The sequence below is a fragment of the Myotis myotis genome, unplaced genomic scaffold, assembly GCF_014108235.1.
Source record: "Myotis myotis isolate mMyoMyo1 unplaced genomic scaffold, mMyoMyo1.p scaffold_m19_p_18, whole genome shotgun sequence".
Lineage (NCBI taxonomy): Eukaryota > Metazoa > Chordata > Mammalia > Chiroptera > Vespertilionidae > Myotis > Myotis myotis.
The window spans coordinates 12,934,375-12,955,104 of NW_023416322.1; the positions used below are offsets into that span (position 1 = coordinate 12,934,375).

Below are 20,730 nucleotides of genomic sequence, written 5' to 3' on the forward strand. Positions count from 1 at the left end.
ATAGTGGTGTAGCTTCTCAATCATAATTTAGAGAAGGGAGTGCACACAGAATAAAAGGGACACCGACTCTCATATGATGGAAATGTAGAATTTGCTTATCCTTTTTCATTCTTACCTCTCTACATGGTTTATTCGTAACAGCACCTTTTAGGCTCTTCCTTGTAGCGTCTAATGTACTCATTAGGAAACGTACTCTGTCTACACAATGTGCAAGAATGAGTCCATGGGTTTTTATTTTAAAAGGCAAGTAAGACAGTAGCCGAAATTCTTATTGTTCATTAATATTAAATGTTCCACCTTTTGGGAGCGTATTAACTTTGAATGGGTTAAAACAGGATTCAGGGAAAGTAGACCATAATAATTAAGTATTTTCTGTGAGAGAATTATTATGGATAAAAGATTAATAACTCTTTTGAGACAAAATTCTTTAAAGATTTCCTTTTGAATTGCAATCTGTAAAGAATAATCTTGTATTGCATTGCAATTCAACACATTATTTCTTCCTGTTGCTATAGAAACTAATTCTGGTGCAGCTGTGATTGCTAATCAAAATTCTAACATTATACAACCTTTTCCTCCTTAGTGCTTCATTTTATTTTTAGTTACAAAATAATAAATTTCAATGGTGAGCCGATAACAGTGGTCAAACATTAATGCAAAGATTTTTAAAAATTTGAGTCCTTTCCAGTGAAAATAGAGGGGCGCTCATATTGTATAGTTTCAATATGAACAACAAAACAAAGCCTTTTTACTGAATTACAAAGGTCTATAATTGCTGTATTACATCAACATTATGAAGCACTTAACTGCTTCATAATTCTAAATTGCTACAATTTCAACCATCTATTTTTGAAGTGTCTGGTTGCTGGTATTATAAAAATGAAAAAATAAAAAGTCCTCAGAATGCCTGAAGTCTTTTAAAACAAAATGGGATGAGAACAGCCTTTCTCTTTTATCCTCCAGGAATAGAGATCACATTTCCAGATTATGTCATAAGAAAAAGCTAATTAGTTGTTCTCATTCTTGTCTTTATTAGTATATAACCACCACCTTACCAATCTATACTATTAACATCATCTCATGTAAATCTGTGTTTATATTACAGGCCCGAACTGAATTATATATTTTGTCTTTCTAAGAGCATGGGTTCTTTCCCATTTCATAAAACAAATATAAAAACTTCTCACCAAATTATTAATAGCAAAAAATGTAATATATGTACTCAAGAAGGCCTAAACTAATTCTAAAATGAAATCTTTGGTATGTTATAGTATCATATTATTGCATATATAGCACTTACCAGATTTTTTTTTCTGATTTGGTCCATCAAACAAGGCAAATAAAAGCTGACATTTATAATTTCATATTATTGATTGATTTAAGTTATAACTCAGACTTGTAAAAAAGGCTCTTTGTTGTCTGTCATAAAGAGGAAATGAAACACAATGGGAAAGGTAGCAGATATGATTTAATTTCTGTGTTTAATTTTTTACCTTCATTTACTGATGAGTATATGCTGATTGACAGGAGCATGAAAATCTAGGAGGGTATAAAATCTTGCGGACTTGAGAAGGTACCATATATTTAGAATTTGTACTCGGAAATAAATCAGCTCTATTTTATTAGATTCTTTGCATCTCTGATGGAATTTGAGCGTTGTAAACCTGTGGTTATCTATAGCCCTTAAAGATAACTAGGGATTTATTCCTTAGGCATGAGAATTCTTTATCCCTCAAAGATAACTAGGAATTTATTCCTTATGCATGAGAATTCTTTAATATTTTAATGGAAATCTTTCTGATTTGTTTCTTATACTTAGCTTAATTGAATCTTTAATAACAATTTAAGGTCATGATTAATACTGACTACTAGAGAGAACCAAAGTAAACGTTGTAAATTAAGATGCTCATGCTAATGTAGATGGCATGGATTATGTTGCTAAATGACTGGTATATGGGAAGTAATCCTGTATTTTGCTTTTTGAAAAATCCTTGTTTGATTACTTTTTGTTGTGGCCTCTTGTACAGTTTTAGCAAGGTGACATAATATATCTGTACAGTTTTAACAGGGCAGAATTCTTGCAAAATTAACCTACAAACGAACTTGGAAATTATGTTGCTTTTTCTCAGGAACATTAATAATGAAAAATATCTGGCTCTAATCCACATATTCTTTCTAAGTTACACTGTATAAGAGTGTAGGATTTGTTTTGGCCTGGCTGGTGTGGCTCAGTGGTTGAGCATGGACCTATGAACCAGGGGGTCACACATCTAGCAAATGGCAGAAGTGGAGTTAGAACCAGGCTAACACCCCAGGCTGTCCAATACCAAACCCAACATTCTTTTTTTTTTCTTCTAAATATGTTTTTTTAAAATTGATTTTTGAGAAGACAGAGGGGGAGAGAAACATCCATGGGCTGCCTCCTGCATGTCCCCTACTGGGGATCAAGCCTGCATGTGCCCTGACTGGGAATTGAATTGTGACCTCCTGGTTCATAGGTCAGTGCTCAACCACTGAGCAACACTGGCCAGGCCCAACACTACACTCTTACACAGTGAAGTATTGTTAAGTACCATGTAGACCATAAATTAGTGTGTGAGCAAAAGGCATTGACACAAACATAGGCATCTGTTTGTCAGCCTGCAACCCCTGTCCTGTCATTCACATTGTTGATTAATGCTACACTCTTTCAAAAATTTCTGTTAGGCTGTTTACAGATGACTTGGGTCCAGATTTTATAAATTCTTTTCTATCAAAAGAAAATGCCCTCCAGAAAGCAATACATCTTTTCTAATTCTCCATAATGTTTCTGTTGCATAGATTTTATGACACCAACAGTGTGTCTTTGATGTTAACCTGGGACTTAATTTGTGGATAGCAGTACCGACATGACATATTTATTTTTAAATATTGTAAAATGTTATATTTTTATGTAATTTTCTTTCCCATAGGTTCATTCCTTCAGCAAACAACATTAAGCATTTTGATAGTAGGCCTTCGTCTTTTTTCTTTTATGTTGCCTACAACTAGCATATCTTTGGTAATCATAAATATTCATTTATCTATTGAGACCTTACATTGTAGACCTTGGGAATATTAAGAGTCAGTTTCTCTACTTAGAATCTCAGAACAAATAGGGGAAATACATGTTTTTAAGAGCTTTATTGAGATGTAAATCACATACCATAAAAATCTCTTGTGTACAATTCAGTGGTTTTTAGTGTATTTACAGAGCTGTGCAGCCATCACCATAATCTAATTTTAGAACATTCTCATCACTTTAAAAATAAATCTTGTACCCATTAGCAGTCATTGTTCAATACGACTCCCCAGCCTAGGCAACTACTAATCTATTTTCTGTCTATATATAGTGTTTTTGCCTGTTCCACACTTTTCATATAAATGGAGTAATGTAATATGTGGCTATTTGTGACTAATTTCTGTCACTTTGATTGCACGGGTTTTCCATATTGTAACATATCAGAACTATATTATTTTGGTATCTCATTGTATAGATAAACGCATTTTACTCATTCATCACTTGATGAATATTTGGGTTCTTTCTACTTTTGGACTATTATGAGTAATAATGCCATTAGCATTCATGTACAAATCATTGTGAAATGTATGTTTTCATTTTTTTTTAGGTACATACAATGTAGGAGTGGAATATGCTGGGTCATACCATAACTCTATGTATAACATTTTGAGAAACTGCCAAATTACTTTTTAAAGTGATTGGACCATTGTACATGCCCATCAGCAGTGTATGAAGTTTCCAGTTACTTCACCTGTTGTAAACACTTCATTAGATGTATTTTTCTGTGATTTGGGGAAATATTTTTAAAGAATTACATATAGTGCAAAGTACTATGGGAACTAGGTACAGAATGTTGGCACAAAGGATGGAATTGTTAAAACAGAACATGCAAGGTTTTATGCTAGAAAGATGGGGTCTCGGATCTTGGAAACAAAGGATATTTCTAGGTTGACATTGGAAACAAAGAACAATGTATTGAGCCGTGTCCAATATTGGTGAGGCATGATAATACCCATCAATTTCAGGAAAACGTGAGTAGTCTGGCAAAGCTGGGACAGTGATTTTCAAATTGCAGATAGATCATGAAATCAATTCTATGGATCTTGAAAAACATTTTAAAAAATAAAATATTGACCATAAAATATAATTTTTGCACGTAGTAAGGATAAACATTACTTAGTTCCTATGATTTAAAACAAAAAGATGTGAAAATGTTTCTTTATAGTGTGTACACTAGAATTATCAAGTAGTTGAATAGAACGTCAGGAAACTTTTCATTGACTCTCTCTGTGTAGTATGTGACACAGGTATGAATGCTAAAGCTCTAGGATTATAACAATACTAGAGGCCCAATGCATGAAATTCGTGCAAGGGCCCTCGCAGCCCCGGCTTTGTCCAGAAGGTTGTCTGGCTGTCCAGTCTGATTAGCATATTACACTTTTATTATTATAGATTGTTTAGTCACTGATTTTTTTTAAAGCTCAGTAGAATGACTTGACAAACTAAGTAGATCAGTGTTTCTAAACCTTTTCCCATTGTTGGTTCCCTACAGAGACAATTTTAATTTAATTTATATAAATCAGTTAATTTAATTTGAATTTAACTTCTACATAAAAGAAAATTACTAAGTAAGATTTTATCTGGTAGGGTTAAGCTTTGATTGGTCACAAATTTGAAATACCTACAATTTTTGTCCTCCACTTCAGAGCTTATTTTAACCCCCTTGGGTATAACATTACCCTCATTAAGAATATGTGATCTAGCTTATTCCAATTGTGTTTAAAATTAGAAGACTTGGAATTTCCATTTCAACCCATGAAGAAGTAACTGCTGTAGGACTTGCTTTTCTGATCATTAGAACACTGGGAAAAATGATAAGAAACAACTGTCTTCATGACTTTCTCAAAAAAATTAAAAGTGGAATTGCTTTTTGACCCAGCAATCCCACTTCTGGCAATTTATATCCCAAGAATCCCCATCGCAGGACAGTAGGAGTATTGCTCTCCTTGCCCCATGAAAACAACCTGTTAGCTTTGTTCTCTCCGGATTGTTCTGAAGGAAAAATCGTTTGCTAAACTAAAGCTGTCAAATACCAAGGCACCTCAATTCGCTCAACAAGGAGGCTCCATCTGGAGTGACATCTCCAGTTGCAGCCATCTTCTAATTAAGTTTATGATCCTCTGTCAAGCCTGTTAATTTTTGCAGTGGCCAAGCTAGTGAAGACATTTATGAGATCAGTTCTCAAGGCTATGATGGTAGACTAGTCTCTGCTCTTCCCTGGGGGTGTCTTGTTGCTAGAGAAAGGAAGGTCCAGTGGTCTCCAGCTGTCCATTCCTCTACCAAATGGCTGCTGCTTAGAAAGCCAACGTGTGGCTTCTACCAGATGCTAAGAGTGTACGTTCTAACTGTAAACCCAAGAACTGGAAAAATAACGCAAGGTGATACTTTAGATCCCTTCTTAGGTATTTGATGTTACCTGATGCAGTGATATGTGGGATTGTTTTTAAATTTCACTTTCTAATTGCTCATTGCATGTGTATAGAAATTGTGTGTGTGTGTGTGTGTGTGTTTTAATATTGCGCTCATATCTAGTGACCTTGCTCAATTTGCTTCTAACTCTAATTTATCTCTAAAATTATTTTGGTATTTCTATATCACAGTTGTCATCTGAAAGTAATGGGTTTTATTTCTTTGATTCTTCTGCATCATCTTTTTCTCACCTTATTGCACTGGCTAGCACCTCCAGTCCATTGTTAAGTTGAAGTGTTGATAACAGGCATTGTTGTCTTGTTCCCTACCTCAGAAGTAAAGCTCTCAGCATTTATTTCAGCACTAAAAGCGATGTTTGCTGTAGGACTTTCAAAGATACCCTTTCTGAGATAAAGGAAATTGGCTTCTATTCCCAGTTTGTGCAGAGATTTTTGTCATGAATGGATAACTTTTATCAAGAGCTCTTGTAATTCATTACAACTAAAAGAGCACTTGATAATTTTTACCTTTATTCTTTCAATGCAATTAATTAAATTAATTTTCTAATGTTAAATCCTCCTTACAGTTATAGAATAATTCTATATTCTTAGGATAAACCAAGTTGGTTGGGATGTGGGGCCCTGTTTATATGACTCTGGGTTTAGGTTGTTAATATTTTGTATAGAATTTTTATATCTATGTTTACAAGATAGGTTGGCTTATTTTTTATAAGATATTTTATCAGGCCCTGGTATCAAGGTTATGCTGGTGTTAAGGTTAAAAAATTTCAGAAATATTTTCTCTTTTTCATATTATCTGAAATGTTTTGTATAAGATTTGTGTTTTTTACTTCCTTAAATGGTAAATTCACCAGTGAAGCCATCTGGGTCTGGAATTGTCTTTGTTAGGAAGGTTTTAAAATATGCATTCAATTTCTGTAAGGGATATAATAATATATAATTTTCCTGCTGCTTCATGAGTTTGTTTTGATAGGTTTTGTTTCCCTAGGAATTTGTCTATATCATCTGATTTTCAAATTTATTTTCAGAAAGTATGAAGGTGTCTTTTTAATGCAGATTTTTAAAAAAAATTCACAAAATTAACAGAAGTTGTAAAAATATTAGAGTCCCTTTTACCCCTTTGAACTATTTGACAATAAGTGGCCCACTGCCCGCCTGCTTTATCACCCCCAAGTACTTTAGTGTATGTTTTCTACAAACAAGGGTATTCTCCTAAATACCCACTATACAACCCTCAAAATTAAGTTACTGACATTGATATATTATTATATCTAATCCTCAGAACCCATTCATGGTCAGCAGCGCTCCAAATAATGTCCACTATAGCAAAAGGGTCTTGTTCAAAATCATGCTCCGCATCTAGTTGTCACGCCTCCTTAGTCTCCTTCATCTAGAACAGTTCCTCCGTCATTGGTTCCTGAAGATGCAGGCATTTCCTTTTTAGAATGTCTGAGTTTGTCTGACGTTTTTCACGGTGAGATTCGGGTTGTGCATCCCGAGCTGGAACGCCACAGAGTGGTGCTGTATTCCTCTCACTGCTTCTTATGAGGTGATGCACAATTTTGATTTGTCCCATTACTCATAATGCCCACTTTGATCTCTCCGTTAGGGAGGCATATCTACGAGGTTCTCATGTAAAGTTGCTCTTGTTAATAAGTACTTTGTCAGAAGGTGCTTTGTAACTCTGTCCACAACCTGTTCCTTAAAGTTCTTTCAAATATTTATATCTAGATGGACTCATGGCATTCCTCCTTCCCTCAATGTGTTGTAAATAGTTACTAAAATTATTTATTTTGAAGCTCAGATTGTTAGTGGGATTTGGTCAGTGCTAACCCCTTCCAGCTGGCTTCTGTGTCCTGTGAACGTGTCCCCATCATTCTTTGAGTATGCCCCTACTCTTAGACAATAAGCTTTTCTAAGTTTGTCTCATGCTTTCCCTTTCCCAGCCCTGGAATTAGCCATTTCTTCATGGAGTTCTGGTTCCTTTTAGTGAAGAATAGATTTAGAAGCCAAGATCTGGGCTCTAGGTATGCTCACTGGTTGAAATATTGTTCTGAAATTCCCCCAGTGGACAGGGGAAGAAGGTTCGCCACGGAGGGGGGCAGCCTTGTTCTTAAAATCCTCCCAGGGTACTCTGAAGTGTGTGAGTGTGTGTGTGTGTGTGTGTGTGTGTGTGTAAACATACAAATTATATGAATATTTACACTATATTTGCTTCTATTATTAAAAAACTGAGTTCACACTGATACCTTCAATTCTAATTCAACACGATGGAGTTTGTCCTAGTTTTTCTCCCTTTCCACATTTGTAACTCCTTTCTCTAATAATGGAAGCCAGAGACCTGGCTTTCATTAACCTTTCTATACATATTTTTGGTTAATGCCCCTCTCTCTGTATGCATGTCCCCTCACCTCATTTGGGTTCTGATATCCCATGCAGGCTTTCCCACTTGTGCGTGTCCTTGGGGGCATGTCCTCGGGACCCTGGGGGTGTCATGACACGCAGGCCGGTTTGCCCCACGGGATGTTCTCATCACTCCACCTAAGCTCTAACTTCCTGTTTGGGGTCTGACACCAGGCTCCAGGCTTCCCCCTTCTCCTCGCACAGCTGCCTCCTCACCCCACCTGGGTCCTCACACCACAGTCCAGGCCACCACCACACAAGGACACACCCGACCCCCACTTAGCTGTGGTTTTCCCTCGTCAGGCCACCTGTCTGCGTGGATGCCTGCCTCCTTCACCAGGTACGTGCGCCTGTGTAGATGCCTCTTCCCGGGTGTTGACAACCACCCAGTCTCTTCTCCAGGATTCTAGTCCTATTGGGCAGTGACTCCACTCACAGGGTTGCTCCCTTCGCTCAGTGTAGGCACACTCCTCCCCCTGGTGGAGCTTGTTGCCCCCCCTCCGTGGGGAACCTTCTTCCCCTGCTGAGCTCTGCTTCTGGGCTGCCTCACCCAGCCTGGGCTCCACGTGCCGTGCAGGGCTACCTATGTGTGCACCCCCTCCGCATCCTATTTGAGCTTTGACACGGCATTTGAAATGATGTCCTGTTTTACTCTAGATATTAATATTAGTAATTTATGCCATCTCTTTCCCTTCTTGATTAGTCTCTTCCAGTAGTTTATCAGTGTTCTCAAAGAATTCTTTTGTGGTTTGCTGATGCTTTCTATCAACAGCACGTTTTCTATTTGACTTCTGATGGATAGTACTTCATTTTTTCTACTTTCTTTTGTGACCTCTGTGATCCATGGGTTATTTACCAGTATGTTTTAGTTATTTTGTCTACATTCCTATCGATTTATAAAGTTCTATTTCTGTTTCTGATTTTAGTTTAATTCTACTGTGGTCAGAAACATCCTGTGAAATGTGTTGAGCCTTAATTTATTGCCCGCTGTCTCTAATCAGCTTGGGCAGGTTTCCAGAGACACTTGCACAGTGAATTCTCCAGGTGTTGGGTGGCCACTGTCTTTTAGAGCTGGGTCACTTGGACATGCATGCAGTGTTGTTCTCAGGGGCTGGAGGATACCTTGTCTTGTTTCGTAGGTGCTGTACCATCCGTAGGTAGCAAATTAAAATGCTTAACATGTACCCATGCATGAACCCCTGTATGGATATGTTGTTTCCACAAAACAGTGCATGAAATCAGGTATGAAAAAGGGATAAAGTAATATAGGGCAGCATCATTTTGGCGTTTCATCGTCCGACCAGGAGTTTCTTCTTAAGTTTGGATGTTTACAGTGTGATACAACAACTATAACGTACATTGTTATTTTGTCAAACAGTTGTTTTAAAGTTTTCCAATATCAATTAAGTTTAAGCCAACTCTTAGTTATTATATTATTAGAGGCCTGGTGCACAAAATTCGTGCAAGGGCCTTGGCCCCGGCCTCCTCGGCCTCTGCCCACTGCGGCTTTGTCTGGAAGGACGCCTGGTCTAATTAGCATTTACCCTTTTATTATTATAGATCCTGTGTGCACAATGATGTGGTTGTCTATTTGAGGAAAAAGGCATTACTGAAAAAGTTTTTAAAAAGGAGAAATCCTCATAACTTTTTTTAATGAAATTCCTATTCCACATACATTTGGGCATTTTTTTTACTTGAAAAGTGAAGAGTAAAGGGAGGTATTATTTTCAAAACGTTGAGGATTTTAATAATAATTTATAATTATATATATTTATACATTCCAATATATGTAGTATGTCATTTGTATATTCTAAAACAATTTGCATATTCCAATTCACAGCTTTAAAATCGTCTCTCTCAAATCCAGAAACAGTGGTAAGGTCTGCCCATGGAGCCTACTTAGCATCCTTAAATACCACTGACCTCTTTTGGGTAACTTGCCTGGAGCGCAGGCACACTCCATCTGAACAAGAGCAGGTGACGGAGCTCAGCTGTATACATACCCTGGTTGGCAGGCAGCTAGAGAGCTACCCGCTATAAACATAAATAAACCAAAGGAATAATGTGTAACATTATATTACCAGACAGAAGTTATGACGTGCTGCTCACAACAAAAGCAAGTTCAGAGGATTATTACGGTGCAACAGCTAGTGAGGAAAAAAGACTAGTACAAACTACCTTTCTTCAGAGTCCCTTTCGAGAAGGAGATCCATAGTCCATTAGAAGAAAAACTGTGAGCAGTATTTAAATGTAATATCTGATGTTGCATTCAGGGTTTACCTACACAGACTTAGCTGTTCTGCAATTGTAAACTGAACCATTTCCTTACGCCCCGCCCCCTCCTGCTCCCTCGTCTATCCTTGTTCACAGACATGTCCTCAGCCATTGAGATACACCGTGGAGGTAAAAACTCAAAGGACCATTTAGAGGGAAGGAAAAGTGTTGCACATTAACTGCTGGAGGCAGAGATACCTGCTGAGGACGAGGTGGAGCCGCATTAGATGGAGCCCAGGCTGCGTGGGGCAGGGGGTGGCCTCCGATGATGACGATGTGGGTGGAATGGGAGGGAATGCAGCCTTCATTCCGCCTTTGCTGATTGATGGGGCCTTGACTCCCAGGGTACTTCGTGTGTCAGGATTCGGATCTAGAGTAGACGTGGAAGAATAGTTTCTGATGCTGTTGAACTGAATGCTAGTTTAATAAGTTCATCTCAGTCATTGAAGAAAACAAATGAAGTTTTTTTATGTGTGTTTTACCTACAATATTTTTACCTACGGTGACTAGAGAGAACACCGATCATAAGGAAGTCTGATGCTTCAGGTTTGTTCTGAAAGAAAGAACTAGGTAAGCTATTTCACGAATATTTATCACTCCCACTCTTATGCTATATAACTGGCTCTCTCTAGTATTTGAGAGTATATTTTATTTTTCCCTGATATCACTGTGCGGGAGGAGAGAGTAGGAAATCCGATGAGCTTATGTCTGCATCTGAACTGTAGTGAAGCATACGTGTTTCAATCCAGTTTTATTTTGTAAATTATTTGCAATGATTGTGGACTGTGCTGCATGTTGAGGCTACTTGGAAACAGTGATCAGATTCTTACTCCTTCTCAGGAAACTGCATTCAGAGAATGAGAAGAACACCCCCACTGGATGAACTGCAGCCCCCGCCATATCAGGATGACAGCGGGTCTCCCCACCTCTCATGTACACCCTCAGAAATCGGGGACAGTAAATGTGAATTTTCCCACTGCAGCAACAGCCCAAGACGCTCCTATAACAAGTGCCCAAGTGAAGGAAGCACCGGTCACGAAATAGAAAGCTTTCACAATAAAGGATATGAAGAAGACGTTCCAAGTGACAGCACTGCAGTCCTGAGCCCTGAAGTAAGTAAAAGCACACAGAATTTTCTAAGTGAATGTTACTTGGAAGACTGGTAATCCTGCGCTTCTCCTCTTGGTAAGAAGAAAGTTTTAGCACTTTGTGGCTTACTGTACCAGTTTCTATCCTCCATCTAATCCTTAACCAGCAGACTTACCAGGGGTGTCTCAACCATTCTGCAGCCGCCCCCGCCCCCCAAAGGAAGATGGAGAGCTGAAAATGAGAGCAATACACAAAATATTGAAAAATTAGCTTCCCCCAAGTTTCAACCTCAAGATAGATTTTTTAAAAAAACATTCTGGAAGTATTTGTTTCATAATGAGTGAGGTTTCTATTTATGTTTGTCTCTTTTAAAAATTTATTTTATTTGGGATATTTCTATATTGGGAGGCTGCCCATTAATATTTCACAAAATAACGGTTTTGCATTTTCATATCAGAATATGGAAGAGAAGTCATGCTCAGCCTCACTAATGAAATGTGAATTCTTGGCGTCAATTGGTTGTGTTTTGAGTTATTTCCTTTTTTAGAGCAAAATATGTGAAAATTACACCAAAAATAGGGTGTTACACATTTGATATCTTTCCATATTCTAAAAAGAATTTTTAAAAATATTTCTGTAAAGGTAAAAATTATAAAGGTCATCTAGAGGGTTTCATAAGGTAGTATTTACTTTTAAATTTTTCTTTTAGATTTGCAAGTTTTTACAACTTCTGTCCTAGACAACATTCTGTAGAACTGTAGTGTGTCATTGTTCTTACTAGCTGAATTTGCCTCTGCTGCCAAATGTTCAGATAGAAAACAAGAAGCGAGAGGATCCAGATGAGGTGGGTTCCACACTTAGGACAGGATGCCCGCAGGCGCAGTGGCAGGGCCACGCTATGTGAATCCTGGCGCATGTAATGCCCATTTGTCCCGTCTCACTCTTTCTGCTCCGTCAGTTTCCCCCAGTTACGGTGTGGTAGCAAGGACAAGAGTTGAACTAGGAGCAGGGGTGCCAAGGGCCAGAAACACATAACTTATTTTATGGGCGCAGTGCAGGGACAAGTACTCCTGGTCACCAGTGAAACTTGCCAGTTAGCCTACCAAATAGGCATAGGTTTTACCTGATTTCTTTACTAGAACACATGGGTGACAGCTGTCAGCCCAGAAGTGACATGGCCATGGCTTAGGCTTCCCATCCCTTTGGCTTCCCTTTTAATAAGTAATATTCACTTGTTCTATCATATTTTCTCTTTTTCTTTCTATCTTACAAGTTACTTAGCGACTATATTTACTACATCTTCAGAATTCTGCCTGTGTCTCCAAAGGTGTTTCATTGTTGATTATCTATAGTTAGTACAGCTGGTGAGTTTTGCCCATATTTCAGAAGTTACTAACCAGTCTCCTCTAGTAGAATTGACTATATTCAAATAGAGCAAATGCACTTTACATAAATATTGAGATGCCAGTAGTCTCTGGTAATATAAAGTCCACTCTCAAGTTTATTTTACTTCCCATTTCTTACATTTAGTAAGAAATACAAAATCTTGACTCTCCTCTTGGTTTAATTCAGGCTGTGGCTACCTAAGAGCCTCTCCTCTCACACTGCTGAGCCGGGAAAGGAGCGAGGGTTCCGAGGCCCTGGCAAGGAGCTCAGACGCTGGTGGACACTATTCAGAACTTTAAGATACCATGAGAGGGAGGTTATTTTCTAATTGCCTATTTGCAGAATACACATAAGAGCTTAATCTGTGAAGGTCATGAGAATTGTTAGAATGCACCAAGAGAAACAAAATTCAGAAATAGCTATCTGGAACCTTATAAAAAAATTTTACTGCCCTGGAAATAGCTGTCATGACACTATTTTAAAAAACAATTAATTGAAATTTCAAAGCCTTGCAATTAATCATGTATATTTACCATTATGAAATGGCATGCATTAAAACATTTTGCTCTAAACTGTAAATATTTTTTTACAGAGCAAGAATATGTTTATTCTGATTGAATTATATTGTATAAAAAACAATTCTTCTAGAAGACTTTGTCCCCTCCCCCAAGTATTGTTCTTAATTTGTCATCTTTTCCATACATGTTACCAAGGGGGTCAGAGTAGGTAGATGTGTAATATTTATCATTTATAAGGTCAAAAACTTGTATGTTTTTAGTTCTCTACTACATCCCTCCCACCTAAACTAGGGCTTGGCACATAGTAGGTGAATAGTTAGGATCTGTGTTAAGCAGTTAGAACAAAGAGTCAAAGAATAAAACTCACAGAAGATTGTCTTTCATTTACGAACGTCCAGGGTGAGTAGGTTCCTTCTGCGTTGTCACTGTCATCTGTAGGGTGCTGTCCTAGTCCCCGGGGTCCATACTGACTCACACATCCTGTCTCAGTGTCTGCTCTTCTGTGAGAAGAGTGGGAGAGAAAGGAAGTGAAGGGCAAAGCATTTCTTCTGTTTGCCGCCCATTGGCCAAAACTGAGCCTCATGGACTTATCAGCCACGAGGGAAATTTAGAATTACAGTCTCTTGCGAGACAGTGTGTCACTGGCTAAAACTCACGTAGTTCCTTTGAGAAGTGCAAAAATAAGAGAAGACTGGGAGTCAATAGTAGGGGCTACTAAGTGAAAGTTCAGAAAAATTTAGAAAATTGGTCCACATTTAAAAATGAAAACATTTAATATTTATTAAAATGCTTGAAGGAGCAGGTGGTAGAGTTGAAAGGTCAGAGACCTGGGTTTGACACTGTCAATAACTAGCTGAAACTCTGTTCACATTCCAGGTAAAATGGGCACAATTTCTTTTAATCGCATAATTAAAATTTGGTCTTTCTTGAACTTTTGAAATACGTATTATTCTGCCATTTTCAACAGTAATTAGTATTAGAAATAAGTTTCTTATTAAAATTAGTGTGTTACAGAAAATAAGTATTTGGTTGCAAATATTTGGAGGCCTCTTTGTGTTTATAATTTCACATTTCCAGTGATTTTCAAGCCTAAATGTGTTTACGTTCTATCATAGATGGGAGCATTTTAGAACAAACTCCGAAAATGGGACCAGTTTTCTTCAGTAGCATTATACTTTATGTTCGCTTTCTCTCCAGCCTAATGCTGACCTGTCAGTTGCATTGTTTATGATATTGGAAGTAAAATTGAATAGGTACCTACAACAGGATCAGAGATACACACTGAAGTATATATTTTCAGTTCTCATTGTAAAAACATATCTCAACTTTCTCCAAATTGTAATGGTGAAAACAAAATTCTTTTGTGCTAAGTTTTTGAGGTTAGCTTACCACGTATATCGTGGCCCTGTCGAGTAGCTTCTGATTATACTAAACTGTTGATTGTTGGCACATTCTTTGTGGCAGCCAACCAAACAGTTCTCACACCCTCTTCCTAAGACAGACCAGGTGTTTAATTACATGCCAGATTAAATAACAGTTAAAACTGAAAACATTTAAATTTGCTTTTCTTAGGACATGTCAGCTCAAGGATCATCTTCACAGCTTCCCAAACCCTTTGATCCTGAGCCAGAAGCTAAGTATGGCACACTGGATGTGACTTTTGACTATGACTCACAAGAACAGAAGCTCCTGGTAACCGTGACAGCTGTCACAGATATCCCAACATATAACAGGACAGGTGGCAACTCATGGCAAGTACACCTTGTTCTTCTACCTATAAAGAAACAGAGAGCAAAAACCAGCATCCAGAGAGGACCATGCCCTGTCTTCACAGAAACATTCAAATTTAACCATGTTGAATCTGAGATGATTGGAAATTATGCAGTTCGATTTAGACTGTATGGTGTACATCGCATGAAAAAAGAAAAGATGGTGGGGGAAAAGATTTTTTATTTAACAAAATTGAATCTTCAAGGGAAAATGTCATTACCTGTGATATTGGAACCTTCTTACAATCATTCTGTGAGTATCTGATCAAATAGCCCAAATATAGTTTAAGTTCAAGGTCTATGATATGCACAATTTTAATCCAATAAGCCCAATAACCATACCTTTACAAAATTTCTAAGCCCTGAATAGGTAGGTATAATTTTTTTCTCATCTATAAGTTGCCCTTGAAGATTATATATGATTTATCTTATGTATTTTATCCTTCTCAGGGTCTAGCCCAGTGTCTTAAACATTTGCTCCTTTGTTAAACATTTATTAGATGGTTGATTATGACATCATCTGAACTCCTTATAGAATACATGGTTTTCTTTCCAGGTTAAAACTATGTGGTGCATTAAGAACGATCTAGCCCCATATGTTTGATATTATTTGCTCGTATAGAATATGTACTGCTGTGTAGGTCAGGGCTGATTGTAATTCCAGAACTGCTATGAAATAATTTTTAAAACTTCAAAAGCATGACCTCGTTATATTTTCCACCTTTTTATACAAAGATTCTTGTAGTGTTTCTGGAAGAATACTTAAATCTAGTGCCATCATCTGTTCTCCCTTTTCTCTGTTTTCCTCAGGTTCTGATCACATACAGGCCTCTCTCTCTCTCTCTCTCTCTCCGTGTTTTTAAACTAAATCCCTACAAGCCACTGCAGGTCACCAGAGGGCTGCACTGTTTATTTAAACCGGGGACACGCACTATGCCGCACTGTCACTTAGATTATGAGAAATCTGTGATGTGCTATAAATTAGGGCATTTGCTCACCTGTTACGCTGAACTTTTCACAATATAAATACACAGATTTCGGAAGGGATTGGTACATTATTTTAAAATGCAACATTTTAGGCTTGTTGTTAAGCTTTGAGAAGTGTAAGCATGAGTCCAAGATTAGGGCCTCACTGGGTCTGTGCCGCGCAGCCTTGATCATACTGGAACACCGTTCACAGTAGAGCCCCACCGTTTTACCTGCTGGCCACTCGGACCAAACAATGTGGGTTTTTAAAGTTTGTCATTAAGAGTGGCAGAACATTTCATTGGCCTTCACTTTTTTCTCTCTTCTAATAAATTCCGAAATTTAAAATTATAACAAATGATCAATTTCCCTACTAAAGACTTAAGTGTTATCCTACAAACCCACAGGGATATACCATGTTGTCACCTTTTGGTTTTTAAATGTTGGAAGTGTTTGTGGCAAATAACTAACTTCTTTAGTTACATAGGTTCATAAATCGGAAGAAGTTGTGCTAATGGATTACATCAGGAGCTGCAATTTGGATAAGAGTTTGGACTTTGAGATGATGAGATTTAGATTCAAGAATAGGGACTTATTACTTTGAACTGATAATGTAATAGGATGAGACTTTTGGGAACCTTGTACTGGGGGAATACATTTTACAAGTGGGATGTATTTGAATCGTGGAGGCCAGAAGGCAGACTGTGGTAGGCATAATTCTAAGATGGTCCTCATGACCTTCATTCCCTGCTATTACTCCTATGATTATGTTATGTAACATGGCAAAGGGATTTTGAAAATGTAATTAAAGTTACTAATTAGTTGACATTAAGATAATGTATTATCTGGGTGTGCCTAACTCAATTACTTGAACCCTTGAAAAGCAAAGAGTTTTCTATGATTGGTAGCAGATAAAATAGATTTAAAGCATTAGTGAGATTCAACACGAAGTTCTCCGTTGCTGAGACAAGTGGGTTATGGTAGAAGGACCATGGAGCAGCCTCTAGCCAACCACCAGCAAAAATGTAGGGACCTCAGTTCTACAGCTGCAAGGAACTGAATGAACTTGGAAGAATATTCTTCCCCCTGGAGCCTCCAGATAACACCCCAGCTGAGCCAACACCTCGATCAAAGCCTTGTGAGACCCTTTACAGAGAACCCAGTTGAACCCACCCAGACTCCGACCTGCAGAAACAGTGAGATAATAAGTGGATATTTTTAAACCTACAGTTTGAAGTAACTTATCAGACATCAGTAGAAAATTAACACAGCCCACAGGGTTTTGCTCTTTACAGAAAACTTTTGCTGACCTCTGCTCTCGACAACTAGGAATTGAAATAAGTATTAGATGTGCAAATCACTTCTTTGGGTGAGGTGAATACTCAGATAACATTCTGTAAGTCTTTCATTTTGGTGGGATGTTCTTTACCAATTCATGAAGTCTCCAGCAAATACCTTTATATAACTATAAACATATCTAAATAAAATCTGCAGGTATTCTTTTTCTTCATGGTTGCTCCCTCAACATAGATGCAGTCACTTAGAGAAACATTATTTATTTAGAAAATAATTTCCGTGAGCAAAATATTTTCAGTTTTATTTCATTTTCTTCTATTAAATTTATAGAAAGTAGAATAGATTTTTAAAATAAAGGTATAGTTTTATCCCATATTTTAATGAAAATATTTCTTTTAATGAAAATATTTCTATTCCTATTTCTGTTTTGGACATACTCATAGAATGATGTCTGCAAAATGTTTACCTAATAACCATTTATGAATAGTAAAGTTTAAGGTGATTTTTTTTACTTCTATCTTTGTTATTTCTGTATTATTTGATAATCATTTGTCAGTTTAAAGAAAACTACTAGATTTTAATAAATGTAGTAGGATACAAAATTAACACCCAGAAATCTATGGCTTTTTTATACACCAATAATGAATTCACAAAAGGAGAAATGAAAAAACCAATCCTATTTACCATTGCACCAAAAAAATTGATACCTAGGAACAAACTTAACTAAGGAAGTAAAAGACCTGTAGTCGGAAAACTACAGGACATAGAAAAAAGAGATCAAGGGAGACATAAACGAATGGAAGAATATATACCCTGTTCGTGGATTGGTAGACTCAACATCATTAAAATGTCCATACTACCCAAAGCAATCTATAGATTCAATGCAATCCCCATTAAAATACTAAGGGCATATTTCACAGACCCAGAACAAACTCTCCAAAAATTCATATGGAGTAAAAAAGATCCTGAATAGCCACAGCAATCCTGAGAAAGAACAAAATTGGAGGGATCACAATACCAGATACCAAGCTATATTACAAAGCCACTCTTCTCAAAACTGCCATATAGACCAATTCAACAGAACAGAGAACCCAGAAATAGACCCAAGCCATTTGTTCAATTAATATTTGACAAAGGAGGCAAAACATTCAGTGGAACCAAGACAGTCTCTTCAACAAATGGTATTGGGAAAATTGGACAGATACATACAAAAAAAAAAGAAACTAGAACACCAACTTACACCATACACAAAAATAAACTCAAAATGGATAAAGGACTTAAACATAAGGGGGAAACCATAAAAATCTTAGAAGAATCCATAGGCAGCAAAGTATCAGACATATGTCGTAGCAATATCTTTACTGATACAGTTCCTAGGGCAATGGAAACTAAAGAGAAAATAAACAAATGGGACGACATCAAAATAAAAAGCTTCTGCACAGCAAAAGAAAACATCAACAACAAAACAAGAAGGCCCACTGCAGGGGAGAACATGTTTGCCAATGTTATCTCCCATAAGGGTTTAATCTCCAAAATTTACAGGGAACTCATACATCTTAAAGATAAACAATCCAATCAAAAAATGGGCAAAGGACCTAAGACACTTTTCGAAAGAGGACATACAGAAGGCCAAAGAGACATATGAAAACATGCTCAAAGTCACTAATCCAAGAGATGCAAATCAAAATGACAATGAGGTACCATCTCATACCTGTCAGAATGGCTATAATCAACAAATGACAAGTGCTGGCGAGGCTGTGGAGAAAAAAGAACCCTTGTGCACTGCTGGTGGGAATGCAGACTGGCGCAGCCACTGTTGAGAACAGTATGAAGTTTCCTCAGAAAATTAAAAATGGAGCTCCCATTTCACTCAGTAATCCCACTTCTAGGAATATATCCCAAGAAATCAGAAACACCAATCAGAAAGGACATATGCACCCCTATGTTCATAGCACAATTTACAATAGCCAAAATTTATAAACAGCCTAATTGCCCATCAGCAGATGAGTGGACTAGAAAACTGTGGTACATCTACACAATGGAATACTATGCTGCTGTAAAAAAGAAGGGACTCTTACCATTTGCAACAGCATGGATGGAACTGGAGAGCATTATGCTAAGCGAAATAACCAGAAAAATATAAATATCACATGATCGCACTCATTTGTGGAATATAATGAACATCATAAACTGATGAACAAAAATATATCTAGAGACATAGAACAGACTGTCCAACCTAAGAGAGAAGGCGGGGGGAGGGGGACTAAGATCAACCAAAGGACTTGTATGCATGCATATGAGCATAACCAATGGTCACAGGCAATAGTGGGGGGAGGGCGGGAGCAGCTGGGGAGAGGTTGGGCGGGGGGAAAGGAGACATGTAATGTTTTAAACAATAATTTAAATTTTAAAAAATCTTAGCTTTTATTTAAATAGCCCACCTTTATAGAAATTTGTTCAATTATTTCTAATGTAATTTAATTAGTTGACCTTAATCTTTTTATACCAAATATTAGTACTGATTATTGCTTTATAAATGTTGGAAGGATGGGTAAATGAGTGCATGTGGTACGTATTATTTCTAAGTTTCTGATGGCGGGTTTTTTGTAGCTAATTATGTTTTTGTTTTAAACTCTGAGATGAGAATGTGTGTTTTACATATATGGTATTTTTCATAGTACCTAGGAATTGGTATTCAGTGAACACTTGTTAAATTGATTCATCAACATGTGCAGATAAACTTGATCATTTTTAAATTCTAAGTTCCATATATTATTATTCCCTGATGGGTACCAGTATCTTTAAAACAGCCCTATTAAGGGCCTGAAATCAAATAAGTGTGCATCTCAAGAATAATTTTATTTTTTAAATAATAATTGATTGATTAGGGACATGTATGCTTTATAATTTCTCCTTCAAGAGTAGAATGCCACAGTCTACTAAGAGTGACCACACTTCAAGATTTACTGCAATGTTGATCTTTTAATTACTTGTAATCTCAATCTTTAATTTCTAAAATACCTGTATCTTAAAAATAGCCTATCTTTATGTTAATGGATCAAAGTAATTTAGTTTGATATTAGTACAGTGAACCCTCAATTTAATGGACTTCAGATTTAACTGGCAAAATTTCCAGTCAGTATTGATATGTGAAAATTTACACCCTGTTAATTTTAAAATGCTTTTAACCAAGATTTGCTTATAATTAAATCAGTTGTTTTTAACAAACTTTAGGCCATTTGTTGGAAAAAACACTATAATTTCTCTGGCATAAATAAATACTACAAATCTACATCTGAGTCTACAGATTTAAGTCCCAAGAGTCACCACTTGTAAACAATGTTTGGGGAATGATTAGCACGTGATCACATCACATTGTGCTGGTAATTGGTTCTGTTCTCACATGGGAGGACGTTCAGCAGTTTTAACTTGTGCGTGGTGGCTGGTGGCTGATGTTCCACCATGAGCTAAGCCAGGCCCCAGCCCTCTAAGGATGTTTA

The 20,730-nt window shown here is 37.2% G+C and overlaps 1 protein-coding gene across 1 annotated transcript in view; it reads left to right on the plus strand.

Annotated features, from left to right (window-relative positions):
* Positions 1-20,730, plus strand: part of SYT14 (synaptotagmin 14) — an 85,847-nt gene that overhangs the window by 32,752 nt on the left and 32,365 nt on the right. Inside the window, exons 3-4 of the mRNA XM_036344720.1 lie at positions 11,047-11,318; positions 14,772-15,221. Coding sequence (XP_036200613.1) covers positions 11,047-11,318; positions 14,772-15,221 — 722 coding nt within the window. The remainder of the gene's footprint in view (positions 1-11,046; positions 11,319-14,771; positions 15,222-20,730) is intronic.